This window comes from Sinohyriopsis cumingii, chromosome 16 (assembly GCF_028554795.1).
Source record: "Sinohyriopsis cumingii isolate HCF-2022 chromosome 16, ASM2855479v2, whole genome shotgun sequence".
Classification (NCBI taxonomy): Eukaryota; Metazoa; Mollusca; class Bivalvia; order Unionida; family Unionidae; genus Sinohyriopsis; species Sinohyriopsis cumingii.
This window is the reverse complement of record NC_142976.1, coordinates 37,292,599-37,307,388: the sequence shown is the minus strand read 5'-3', so window position 1 is coordinate 37,307,388 and position 14,790 is coordinate 37,292,599. Positions and strand designations below refer to the sequence as shown.

Genomic DNA, 14,790 nt, shown 5'->3' with positions numbered 1-14,790 from the left:
ATTTGTTCCACTGTTCCACTGTAAGATACCCCTTTAAATTTGCCGTATTCGACTTGATAACGTGAAGCGATAAATTCTAGAATCCGTCTTTAGCTTGGCGAGGAAACATTCTATCTGATGTTTGTCTATATCAAAGAAAAAAGAATGAGCACACACAGAAGAAGAAAAAAAAAAACAACTTTGATTCCAAATTCACTATTTCGAAATGTTTTGTCAAGAAAATAAAATGTGATTTTATTTTAAATAAAAATAAGCGATTTCATTAGCTGGATTTATTTGGCAGCACTTTTATAAAATATATTTTTGGCTCATTTTCTTTTAGACGCCGCCATAGTTTTTCGTGTTTTACTCCGTGCTGAGGCAAAAGTTAATCGTCGTCCGTTCTCCTACCCCCACCCCGCCCCAAAAAAAGACGTGTTCCTGCCATATCGTACGACTATGACGAATAAGCATTTGTCTGCTGTATAGCAATGGATTTGTGGATCACACGCCAATCATAATGCGTTCATTTTATAACATTTAAAAAATATAACACTGATTTTTAGGAATAAATGAATGAAAAATATGCCGTAGTACATTTCCAACATATAATCTACATATCTCTTCAGAAACTCATAGAAAGCGCAACCTTGTGCCAATTTCTCCTTATCTTATAATACCTCAAAATGACAGAAACAAATGGTGCCAAACTTTTGTCATCTACCTTCCTCTGTGTAAACCCCCCTCTCTCACTCACAGTTACACACACACACACACACACATACACGCACACACACAAACACTTCCATGTTAAAGTCTCTCGCTCACAATCATCATGAAATAATAATAATAATAATAATAATAATAATAATAATAATAATAATAAATACGTTCGAGCCTATGTAATCAACAAAGAGGACAGTTATCGTCTACAGTGTCAACGATCACAGTGTGGAATATTTTGATTCTGATGGATTACCTGCTCTGAAAGACGACGTCGTTAAATTTATCAGAAGAAATGATGTATCAACTCGATTCGGTAATGTGAGATTGCATGATTCCATCGTGTATGGACAAAACTGCGCGTGTTTTCTTCATCAGCGTAGTCTTGATTCCCCTCAGAACATATATGACTTGCTTTGGATGTGATATCTCTTGAAACGATGATAAAATAGAAAAAAAATATTTTGCCAACATTATCGTTATATATGTTCTTTAGCTCGGCATCAGTGGTAAAATGACACTGTGCTAATTAATTAGCCTTACGTTTCGACGTTCTTATCCTTGTAAATATGTTCAGGCCTGCTATTGGGTATTTGCACATGAAACTGCAGGAACTAGACCTGAGTATCCATCTTCATTTATTAATATTTCAGTGAGGAGACTTATTAATTTTACTAATAATGTTGATATTTAAAAAACCGGCGTTGACTTTTTTTTCACAAATTCTTTAACTTCCTCTCTTTCTAAATGTTTCACACACACACACACACACACACACACACACACACACACACACACACACATTTACAGGCATGCAGGCAAAACATACACACATATTGACAGGCATACAAGCAAAATAACTCACAAACACGTCGTTTTCAAAAACGGGACACAAAAACGATATGCATTTAATTTTAATGTTAACATTCATTGATTGTGTTCACTTACCTCACTTCGCACGTTTAACGCGCTCATGATCAGAAACGTGTAGACAGAACTAAAACTGCATTTGAATATAAAACGATAGCTAACCATGGACTATGTAGTTCGTTATATTTATGATTTTAAGGCATTTGCGTAGACTATTATCTGTCGGCACGGTTTACGTCCAGTATATCAGGTTCTATGCTGATAGAAGTTGTGAGCTCGGGCAAATATACAATACAATACGACACGATACAATACAACTTTAGTTGGCATTAAAGGCAATACCATTGTTTAGGCCAACATATATACATACGGCGTATGGCGTGAATATTAGCAGGGGTTAAAAAAAAGTTTATGTGTAGATAAGTTTTTGAACTAGTGGTCTTTTCTGGACGATCCAAGCTATTCAGCATAGTCAGGGTCTTGTGTCAGTGTTTTTAAAAAAATGCCATCAACCATAACAGACAAAGCCACTTTGAAGGGGAAACGGGTGAAAACGTGTCAAGGTACGTCAAACACTAACGGTAATTAAAAAGTCTAATAAATACCTGATACTCCGGCCTAGTGAAATAAACTATTCCGAAGAATGAAAAGTGAATACTTGAAATTGTTACCTGTTATTGTTTTACTTCTATTGAAAATAACTACGATAAAGGGGGCAATCGATTGAAGACCATTTGCGAGTCAATGTGATAAATACGTGCAACAAGTCCGATATATATAAGGAAATCAGAAGACTTGTGCAGTCTGGATGAAAGAAATAAGCTTACTTGGATACATTTAGTACCATATTGGAGGTCAGATAGACCGATGATTTTCGGTGAAATGGCTGCAAAAAGTTCCGTGTTAAAGTCGGCTGAAGAGGAGGAACCACGATGTCCCTTATGTTTGCAGACTTTTAGCATACCTCGTAAACTTCCATGTATGCACTCATTTTGTCAACATTGCCTGCATTTGTACATATCCAGTTCTGAGGACGACATTCGAAAACGAAAAGAATTAACCTGTCCGATTTGTGGAACCGGCGCGAGGCCAGAAGACTCGAGCACATCTGTAACCATTAAAGAATGGGCAACCAGGTTTCCCCATGACGTAATATTATTATCTCTTTTACCAACATCGAGAGTGAAACCGGATCGTTTTTGCAATGCTTGTCTCACGGAAAAAGTTTCTAAACTTGCTGAAGGATTTTGTGTAGTATGCAAAGAAGCTCTTTGTCATGGTTGTGTCAACACTCATCGGAAGCTAAAAGTGTCAAAGACTCACTCTGTTATCAGCTTCAAAGAGCTGATTAAGGCACCAGATGTGGCATTGAAATTCTCAGATATCTCTTCCTGTCCCATGCATAGCGGTGAGCCCATTACGTTTTACTGCAAGAGCCACGACCTTTCCTGCTGCGGTAAATGCTATCTTCTAAACCACAGAACTTGTCCAGAAGTAACGGAAATAAAGAAGAACCTTCCCAGACTCCTCAAAGAAGCTGACTCTCAAAAGGTTTCTACCACAATGAAGAGCATGGACAGCCACCTTCAAAACTTTTCAGAATTAAATAAGGCCAATTTGAAGAAGGTTGAGCTAGAGGTAGTTCGTTTGACTCGAGAGATTGAAGTCATGAAAAGCAAGATAAATAAAATGCTGGAAGAACTGTTGCAAGAGGTGAAGATTGAGGGCAACAACACCTATAAGAAGGAGGCAACGAGGATCCAGTATGGGAATCAGCAATGCGAGAATCTCAAGGCGGCCATAAGAAACTCTCACTTACTTCTTGAGACAGTCATCAAACATGGTGATGACACTCAAAAATTCATAGTAACAAAACACATGGAGGCACAGTTATCATTCTATATGGACCAGGTCACAAAGAAATTTAGCAAAGCAGAAACTGTTGCTTTTGAACTCGAGTTGGACAAATATTTGACTTCCTTGAGTTCATACAGTCCTAAAAGTATGGGAAAATTAAAAATGTTTCGTTCTACTGAAGATGTGAAGTTTGACAAGTTTCCTTCACAAATGATATTCGAGATAATCTCGTCTGATCTTATAAAACCTTCAAGAGAAGATGAGGAGAAACCATGGTACACAGGTGGAGTATTTCTTACAAGGAGGGACAATATACTAATGGTGGACCATTTTAACTGCAAGTGTTGCGTTTTTGACCGATCCAACCTGCGAGACATGGTAGGAAGCTACACATTATCGTCACAGCCATGGGATATATGTATAATAAGTGAAGAAGAGGTGTCCGTTTCCTTACCCGACGAGAAAATGATCCAGTTCCTGTCTATTAAAGATGAAACTATCACACCGACAAGAAGCATTCAAACCAGATTGAAGTGCTACGGTCTGGCTGCCATAAGCAAAGATCGGTTTATCGTGTCTGGTTACATGGATACGGAAAAGCCACTATGCTGGGGAACCATAAGTAGTAGCGGTGACGAGAAATCGTGTTACGAGTTCGGAAGTCCAAGAGATGCAGAGAGCTCCTTTCTTGTCTTGAATTCAAAGAAAACACGTGTATACATCTCTGTATCGAGTGGCAGTGTCTACGGTTTCTCTGTAGACGGTAAACAAATATTTGAGTACAGAAGTCCCGATCTCGCAAAGCCTTATGGAATCGCAGTAGATGGAAACGAAAACGTGTATATTCTGGGATATCTCAGCCACAAAATTCATCGCCTTTCTGATGATGGAAGTTTTCTTCAGATCTTTGAAACTGGAATTCCGAAATATCCAACTCAAATTTTTCTGGTGAAAGTCAACCCGGGCCGGTCAGCTGACTCAAAAGGGATTCTTACCAGCGGCGAAGGAATATATACCTTTGATTTAAAAGGTACGCTGCATTAACCTTGATACAGATTAAACACAACGAAATTAGGGTGAGAAACTGCATTCCTCACTAAGACAGATAAAGGACAACAAAGAAGAAACCAAAGGATCAGTATAAACTGTCCTCAAAATAGTTAAATTTTTGTATGTGTGTACTTTTATGTCTGGATATATACGTATGCAGATAGATATATCTCTTGATGTTAAACAGTAGCTTATTTTGTACCTCATCTGTTTTTGTGTTAATGCAAAGATATAATATTATCTATAATAATAATAATACTAATAATAATAATGTGGACTTCATACAGCACTTAATCATCTAAAGCTCTACGCTATTTACAATATAAGGTAACATAGAAAAACGTATAAAACGACAAGATTACAAAAACAAACACCATGAAATTACAAACAAACACATGCTGACAATAATTAAGGAAGTAAGCATATTATTAAGTTTTTAAATCTGTTCTTATAGTCGAATCATGTTCGGGGCTCACGTTCACATTCATACTTATGTTTGCAAACCGTGACAATGTTTACAATCAAATTACCTGGGCTTTGTGTGAAGGCACAATAATAACTATTCCAATGAAGGTTTTAGTTGAGTAGAAATTTGTCATGAAAAGCGTACAGAAAATGTATGCGCCTAAACATAATACAAAGCTTGTTTCTAAACATAGAAAAATTTAGAAATACATGTATTTCTATTGTCTGTGGTATGCACCTGGTCAAATCGAGGAAAAAGTTCGCTTTTGTCAGAACCATTTCACGTGTCTAAAGGTTCCAACACGCAACTAGATTAATTAAAACTAACATATTACAGATGATTCTGTTACTGTTTCAGAATGAATACATGTGAAAATTGAAGATATGTTGTCATGTTAACTATTTTAAGTGAATAATTTTTCGTATTTGTCTCAATGGATAACTGGCAAATAAGAGCTTATCAGTTGCGTCGGTTGTTGCACTTGAAAATAAGACAAAAACCTAATAACAAATTATTTTTTTTTAAAGCGGAGATAAGTTATTAACCCAACATCAACTTTAAAATCAATTGACTTCAGTATCGTTTCTGCTACACCGATTCCACATAAAGACATTTTCTATAGAAATAGATGATCTCACATGACCTCATTTTATATGAAAGTTATGACACAGCTTGAATAAATAGTGTGTGCAATGAGCAGCCTGCAGTGAGTATAAAACGGTTTTATTCAACGTTTCATTAATTTTATGTCAAAACAAAAACTCAGGTGGCTGATGCAAGCTTAAGGTTTCAACAACAGCAAAAATCAACGTGAAAAATAAATAAAACTAAAATCATTTCGAGTTGCAAAAATTCATCTGACCAATGGTATGACCTGCTCTGACTGTGGACCTTACCGATAATACTAATCTTTTTACGTTTATATTTTGTTATAAATTATTAAGTTTGTTTTCCTTAGTGCAATTTATTCAGCTGTATTTAGATCTTTTATTGTTTTGTTTAAGGATACTGATTGGTACAAACAACGTTAAGCCAGTGGGACTGTTTATGACGTATTGCTCAATGGCGTTGATGAGTGTTACACTGGCGAACACTTGTTACATTCTGACTCTAGTATGGGTAAGAGTTATGTAACATAGTGGTCATATATTATTTTTTCTTCTGGTATAAATATTTGCTAAATGCATTTGTTGTATCCAGAGCAAGTGTTTCAACACACCAGTGTTGTGGCGAACGTTGGTACCAGAAAATAAGAATCCGTCAAAGGACTGACGCTCTACTCGCCGATTCCCCCCCCCCCCCATGTATTCTGTATAAGACCCATTATTCTTTTTAACTACTGAGTGTTGAAAACTACTCAGATATTTTTAGTAATAAGATTTTCAAATTAGCCACTGTGGCAGCCATATTGATGCAAGATTTGCACCCTTTTCATTTTACATAAAATGGGCAACATTTGCAGACGTTTGGTAAAATTCTAGGTTGATAGGACCATCCATTTATGAGAATTAGTAACAAGAGTTTCGATATGTTCATTATTTTACACCAGGTTGTCACCATTTTAATTTAGGACCAGGTAGACATCATAAGATGTCTTTTAGTGACAACCCAATGTTAATACGACCATCCATTCAGAAGTAGATATAACAAGATTTATAAAATGGACACTAAGGTGTTGTGGTGAAAACCCAATCGTGATAAAACTTTTCGTGGGGGAGTAGTGATAACAAAGTTTTCAAGATGGATACTATGGTGGACCTACTGAAAATCAGACAGCGTCATTTTCAGCTATTTGACCAACTAGACATCATAAAGAGTCTTTTAGTGAAAACCCCATGTTTATTTGACATCCATCCAGGCTGAGTACGAAAAAAAAAAAGATTTCAATATGACTGTCTTGCTGGCCATGTTGGATGTCCAAACAAAACCATTTTCATTTAATACCAACTAGACATCATAAGAGGTTTTCTGATGAAACTCCATGCTGAAATGACTTTCCTCTAAGAAGTATTAGTGAGAAGAGTTTGTAAGCTGGCTGCCATGGTGGCCATATTAAGTGTCAGATGAACACAATTTTCATTTAGGACCAATTAGACAAAATAAGAACTCAATTTGCAAAAACCTTATGTTGATATGACCATCCATTCAGGAGGATTAGCAATAACACAATTTTCAAGATCGTTCCTGTGCCAGATATAAAGGATATCTGAGCAGCACCATTTTCATTTAGGACCAACTAGACCTGGTATAAATGTTTATTTTTAGGGTTTTACGGTAATCCTCCAAGTAGTTTAGGAAGAATAGCTTTAGCAAGTTTGTGCTTACAGATTGGACGACAACGGGTAATAGGCCATCATATGAACACTCTGGCGTATGACTAGAAGAGCGAAAAACGTGCACGATCCCTATTGTTGCATAAAAAGCCAAATGTGTATATTTTCACTGCTATTTAAATCTTCTCTAGTGATGGTACTAATTCAACATGTTTAAAATCCGTTTCCAGGGACGCGGGCTCTACTGTCTTGTTGATGCAAAACAGATAAGCACAAAACAAGAGAGATAATATCTCAGATCCATTAAAAAAATAACCACTTTGTGAATCGTTCAATGTAATATCCATAATTTATTAGGAATAAAGTAATTATTAAATGTTTGGCAGGTAATTATGTGAAATTATATACAGTCGGATGAATGCACAAATGAGAATACATGCTGTGAAGCAGAAGAGTTGAAAAATTCATTTTGTATGCATACTATGCATCACTATTTATATCACTCGGAACAAATAATGTGTATTAGGGCATTAGAACGTGTCTCATTTTTCTGCTAAAACAAATTTTTGTGTGCCTGGTAAACCCAGCAAGATTGCATGTCTTCACTGAATACATACTCGATGCAAAATACAATCTTGTGCTTTACGTGCAGCCTGATAAAATCAAATCAGCACAATTTGCCCCAATTTCACTAAATATCACAAACTTTCTACTTCAGACTGAGATTTTCTAATATCTTTCTTATTGCTTAGTTGATATAAATGGTCATTTTCAACCAACATTCAGCACCAGGGATTAAAATACACTCCTAAAAATGGGAATTTTATTTATGAAGAAGTAATGTTTTATCTTGGAGGAAATTTGAGGATTTCTCCAACTCTTTTTTTCAAATATTAAGAACACTTCATCATCATCAATCATCATCATCATCATCATCATCAGTCTCATGACCTTGTGTGGTCGTTGAGGCACTGTGCTGCTGAACTTCTGACCAGTTCCCTCCACTTGTCTCGATCATGTGCCAATGCTTGTGTCTCCGCAAAACTTTTCCTGGTCCATTCTGTGATGTTGTCAGTCCACTTTTTTCTCTGTCTACCTCTCCTTCTGCCACCCTGAACGCTGCCCTGCAGGACTGTTGTGGATAGACTGTTGGCTCTAGTGACATGGCCATACCATTTCAGCTTTCTCTTTTTGACGGTGGTGAGGAGGTCCTCATATTGGCCTACTTCGCGCCTGATGGTGTTACGCACTTCTTCATTTGTGATGTGGTCCATGTAAGAGATGCCAAGGATGGTTCTGTAGCATCTCTTCCATCTCTTCTAAGAACACTTCCGTAGGTTAAATTTATAAGCTGAAAAGAGATTTTTACATCATTTCCACTATGCTGATGTCACAATGAAGTATCATAAGCACAATAATATAAAGCTGTTTGAGGTGAAATTGTGAGAATTATAGTGAAAGTGGGGTCAATGCATCAATGCTGCATTGAATCTGACACGAATGAATATGGATACACTGATACACGCCATCCAACAATGTTGTGCAGGCATTTTTATGTAAGAATAAAGTGTGTGTAATATAATTTATCTGCAGCTTTATTCTGATGGTCCATACAAAGCATCCGATTGAAAAGAAACATCGTTTACAAAAACAATATAAAATGTCTTTAGAATAACAAGTCTAATACAGTCTATACATTGAGATTTATTAAAATAATGTCCATGAACTGTAATCACTTTTAACACTAATCAGTGTCATAAAGTTTTTTTAAACTGTGCAAAATCTTGCATGACACTTTTGTCCAAAATCAGAATCCTTATATTTCCTAATATTTCAAAACAAGAATATATATTACAAAAAGTTTAGCTAAGATATTTAGAAGACATAAGAATTAGAAAATATAAAGTAGCATGGATTAAATTAAGGGAATCTTCAGTTGATATTAAAAATAAAGATATATACACAGTTTAATTCTAGAAGATGAATATTGTACTGTTCTCTAATGTTCAGTTATTTTTAACTCCATAAAAATATATTCCAAAATACTGCTGGAGAAGACCAAACATGTTAAAATGTGTGGATAGCATCTTTATTTGTAATGTATCTAAATAAAGGTAAAGCACTGCAATGTTGACAGTGCATATTTGTACTGGGATCAAATTGATTATCACAATAAGGGTAAAGCACTGCAATGTTGACAGTGCATATTTGTACTGGGATCAAATTGATTATCACAATAAAGGTAAAGCACTGCAATGTTGACAGTGCATATTTGTACTGGGTTCAAATTGATTATCACAATAAAGGTAAAGCACTGCAATGTTGACAGTGCATATTTGTACTGGGTTCAAATTGATTATCACAATAAAGGTAAAGCACTGCAATGTTGACAATGCATATTTGTACTGGGATCAAATTGATTATCACAATAAAGGTAAAGCACTGCAATGTTGACAATGCATATTTGTACTGGGATCAAATGGATTATCACAATAAAGGTAAAGCACTGCAATGTTGACAGTGCATATTTGTACTGGGTTCAAATGGATTATCACAATAAAGGTAAAGCACTGCAATGTTGACAGTGCATATTTGTACTGGGTTCAAATTGATTATCACAATAAAGGTAAAGCACTGCAATGTTGACAGTGCATATTTGTACTGGGTTCAAATTGATTATCACAATAAAGGTAAAGCACTGCAATGTTGACAATGCATATTTGTACTGGGATCAAATGGATTATCACAATAAAGGTAAAGCACTGCAATGTTGACAGTGCATATTTGTACTGGGATCAAATGGATTATCACAATAAAGGTAAAGCACTGCAATGTTGACAGTGCATATTTGTACTGGGTTCAAATGGATTATCACAATAAAGGTAAAGCACTGCAATGTTGACAATGCATATTTGTACTGGGATCAAATGGATTATCACAATAAAGGTAAAGCACTGCAATGTTGACAGTGCATATTTGTACTGGGATCAAATGGATTATCACAATAAAGGTAAAGCACTGCAATGTTGACAGTGCATATTTGTACTGGGTTCAAATTGATTATCACAATAAAGGTAAAGCACTGCAATGTTGACAGTGCATATTTGTACTGGGTTCAAATTGATTATCACAATAAAGGTAAAGCACTGCAATGTTGACAATGCATATTTGTACTGGGATCAAATTGATTATCACAATAAAGGTAAAGCACTGCAATGTTGACAATGCATATTTGTACTGGGATCAAATGGATTATCACAATAAAGGTAAAGCACTGCAATGTTGACAGTGCATATTTGTACTGGGTTCAAATTGATTATCACAATAAAGGTAAAGCACTGCAATGTTGACAGTGCATATTTGTACTGGGTTCAAATTGATTATCACAATAAAGGTAAAGCACTGCAATGTTGACAGTGCATATTTGTACTGGGTTCAAATTGATTATCACAATAAAGGTAAAGCACTGCAATGTTGACAATGCATATTTGTACTGGGATCAAATGGATTATCACAATAAAGGTAAAGCACTGCAATGTTGACAGTGCATATTTGTACTGGGTTCAAATTGATTATCACAATAAAGGTAAAGCACTGCAATGTTGACAGTGCATATTTGTACTGGGTTCAAATTGATTATCACAATAAAGGTAAAGCACTGCAATGTTGACAGTGCATATTTGTACTGGGATCAAATTGATTATCACAATAAAGGTAAAGCACTGCAATGTTGACAATGCATATTTGTACTGGGATCAAATTGATTATCACAATAAAGGTAAAGCACTGCAATGTTGACAGTGCATATTTGTACTGGGTTCAAATTGATTATCACAATTAAGGTAAAGCACTGCAATGTTGACAGTGCATATTTGTACTGGGTTCAAATTGATTATCACAATTAAGGTAAAGCAAGAATCATGTTCAGAAATTGGCATTAAATTCTAGAGCTTCAAATCCCAGTCTGTCCACTAGATTTGCATCATTTTCAACTAGACAAAACAAGAAATCTTTTCATGAAAACTACACGTTGGCCTGAGCAGCTTTCTTTAAAGAGTAGAGATAGCAGGATTTCCAAAATGGTTACGATGATGCCCGTGGGATGAATGTGTGTGATCAGTCTATGACAGAAGGCAGACGGACAAAAGGCTCTCCCATAAGGTCTTCTGGTCAATGATTAGTAGAGCTAATGTCCCTAAACTTGGCCAGTTAAATCTGTTATATCTAACAATAATAGACGGATGAAAATTGAATTCATCCGAGATAGCATAAAAATGAAACTAGATATCAAACATCTAACATTCATAGGTAAAGGTCTGATTTAGAAACCATACTATAGGGATGGGAAACTGAGGGTCATAATTTCTACAGGTCAAGATGTACGAAGCAAAGAATGAATGAATCTGATATCTCATTGATATAAAGCCTACAACCAATGCCATCTCATTGATATAAAGCCCTTTACCAATGACACCTCACTGATATAAAGCCCTTTACCAATGACACCTCACTGATATAAAGCCTATAACCAATGCTACCTCATTGATATAAAGCCCATTACCAATGCCACCTCACTGATATAAAGCCCATTACCAATGATACCCCAATAATATATAGCCCATTACCAATGCCACCTCATTGATATAAAGCCTATAACCAATGCCACCTCATTGATATAAAGCCCTTTACCAATGACACCTCATTGATATAAAGCCTATAACCAATGCCACCTCATTGATATAAAGCCCTTTACCAATGACACCTCACTGATATAAAGCCCATTACCAATGATACCCCAATAATATATTAACATAAAGCCCCTTACCAATGATACCCCATTGATATAAAGCCCATTACCAATGATACCCCAATGATATAAAGCTCATAACTAATGATACCTCAATGATATCAAGCCCATAACTAATGATACCTCAATGATATCAAGCTCATTACCAATGATACCTCATTAATATAAAGCCCATTACCAATGATACCTTATTAATATAAAGCCCATTTCCAATGATACCCCAATAATATATAGTCCATTACCAATGATACTCACTAATATAAAACCCATTAAAAATGATACCTCATTAATATAAAGTCAGGGGCCCTGAGTGGCCGAGTGGTCTAAAGCACTTTCTGCTAAGGATCACTGCCATCTCACCTCTTTCTGCGTGGGTTCAAGTCTAGGATTCGGCCAATGTGGGTATGTGAGAAAGCTTGCCAGCTTGCCAGTAGCTTCTCGTGGGTCAGTGGTTCTTCCTCCACTATTAATACTGGCCACCATACATATCCTATTGTGTGCTGAAAAATGGTGTTAAATGGTGTTAAACACCACAACAACAATAATATAAAGTCCATTACCAATGATACCCCATTAATATAAAGCCCATTACCAATGATACATCATTACAATAAAACCCATTAAAAATGATACCTCATTAACATAAAGCCCATTACCAATGATATCTCATTAATATAAAGCCCATTACCAATGACACCTCATTGATATAAAGCCCAATACCAAATTTTATTTAAATTGACCAATCCTAGGTAAAGTTATGCTGCATACACCAAAGCTAATGGAATGGGTAATAAGGGGACATAACTCCTTTAAATGAAATAGTTGATTACTGGAAATCCAACTCATTCATTGACTCAATAATAACTAGAAATGTGCTCATGAAACACTGATGCCCAAGCACAGAGACTTAAATGACCTTAACACAAATCTTAATAATGGAGTGGAAGTATAAAAAGGATTAACTGGGTTATTTAATTTTCCCTCTGACTGGCAGTGCAGAGATCTGAATTGTCACAAAACTTGTCAAACACTTATTGTTTTTATAATCATACTTGGTTTCACACATGGTACAGGTATAACAGGCTAGTTTGAAATCCTTGTCTTTAATATTTAGGTGTGACAACTGGACAGACAGAAAGACATAGGTAGCAATGTATGCCCTGTCTCTGTCATAGTGCAACACAGAAAGTTGCATGTTCACTTCATTTGATTATGCAATAAATTATACAAAGGTTATGTTTCAGAAATTAATATTGGGAGAACAGGCAAACTGGGGCCAAGAGTCTTCTAAATGAACAAGTGTCCAAAAGCTGGAAATCAAATTAAATGTTTCCATTATCATACAGCTGGATTGTCAAACATCAGTCCCTTTCAGTAAAATGACCCCTTACATAATTATAATCCCAATTTTTATAAATGTGATACTGACCTGGAATTTTGTACACATCAATAAATTCTGGGACTACTTTCGTTTTTTTACTGTTTGCAATATAAATAAACATTGCAGATACGTCATTGTGAAAAGATTGTTTCATCTCTTAAATTGTTTTTAAAGCAAATAAATATAAATTATACCCTTTTTATTCTTTTTCAAATATTCTTTGATTGAAATGCATAGTTTACAATTTGGCATTTGTCTGCTATGTAGTTGCACAAAATGGGCAATTACAGTGATTTTCCACTGCAATTTTCTGCAGATTTTTTTAATAACAATTAGACGTTAAAAGAAATAATAGCAACGATTGAAGCAGATGGATTTGACGATAATGCGATGGATGTTACAGATGCTGAAAATAAAAGAGAGCAACAGAGATTGATAAATTCCCTCACACAGCACCCCATGACCTCAGTCACCCTAGCCATACACAACAACAATAATAGCGTGGGAAGTGGGCCAGTCAATTTTGAGACTGCTGAGGAATATAAATGAAGATTAAAAAATTATCTGAGGAGGACTTAAAAGCTATTGAAATAAATCAGTACTCTGAGGCTACTAAATGAAATACAAATGGAGCAGTGACGTTTTCAATCTTCGATTGTTTTGCTGGTTTTGTTAGCAACTCTACATCTAACAAATGCACAATTAATTTCACATTAGATAACTGGAAGGATCTTGTTAAGTGTTAACGCTGATGAAAAAGATATAAAATGTTATTCCTGTATAAGACATACTAAAATTAAAAAAAGAATTTTATTTTTTTTATATGAAAAGAAATGTGCTGTCACCATGGGTAGCCATTGCCTATGATGTAAAGTATGAAGTTGCCGAATAAACGTAACTGTGACAGTAGTTAGATTTCATCTGACATTAGATCACTGAACGGGTCTTCACAAGAATTAACGCTGTTGAGAATGATATAAAATGTTATTCCTATATAAAATTTATTTAATTGTTACCTTTATGTTAGTAAGGGATAGTGTTGTTCATTGATACAATCCATTATGATTTAATGTTTGACTGGAAATTTAATCTAGCACAATTGTTCATTCCATATCAGCTATTTTTATGTAAGGTCATGGTCATCTGATGTAGCAGATGGGACTGACTAAAATTGAACAAGACTTGTAAATAAGCTAAATGTGTTGAAACCACCGGTAGCCATTGCCTATGATATAAAGTATGAAGTTTCTGAATAAACACAACTGCGACAGTAGTCAACGTGTTCATGTAATTATGTACAGGTTATGTATTATGGAGCGATGTGAAGTGGCAAATGAAAGGAAAAGTATGCGCTACTTCAATTGGAATGCATTGTTGATGGAGT

At 35.5% G+C, this 14,790-nt stretch overlaps 1 protein-coding gene across 1 annotated transcript; it reads left to right on the top strand.

Annotated features, from left to right (window-relative positions):
• The first annotated feature begins 2,454 nt into the window (after positions 1-2,454).
• LOC149780221 (protein meiotic P26-like) lies at positions 2,455-5,650 on the top strand. Its single transcript, XM_089936183.1, has one exon. The coding sequence runs from the start codon at positions 2,455-2,457 to the stop codon at positions 4,471-4,473; it is 2,019 nt and encodes a 672-aa protein (XP_089792309.1). The 3' UTR covers positions 4,474-5,650.
• Positions 5,651-14,790: the final 9,140 nt, after the last annotated feature.

Bases quoted from the DNA above. Each gene is read 5' to 3' on its own strand.
- LOC149780221 (XM_089936183.1), top strand. From the start codon at position 2,455: ATGGCTGCAAAAAGTTCCGTGTTAAAGTCGGCTGAAGAGGAGGAACCA.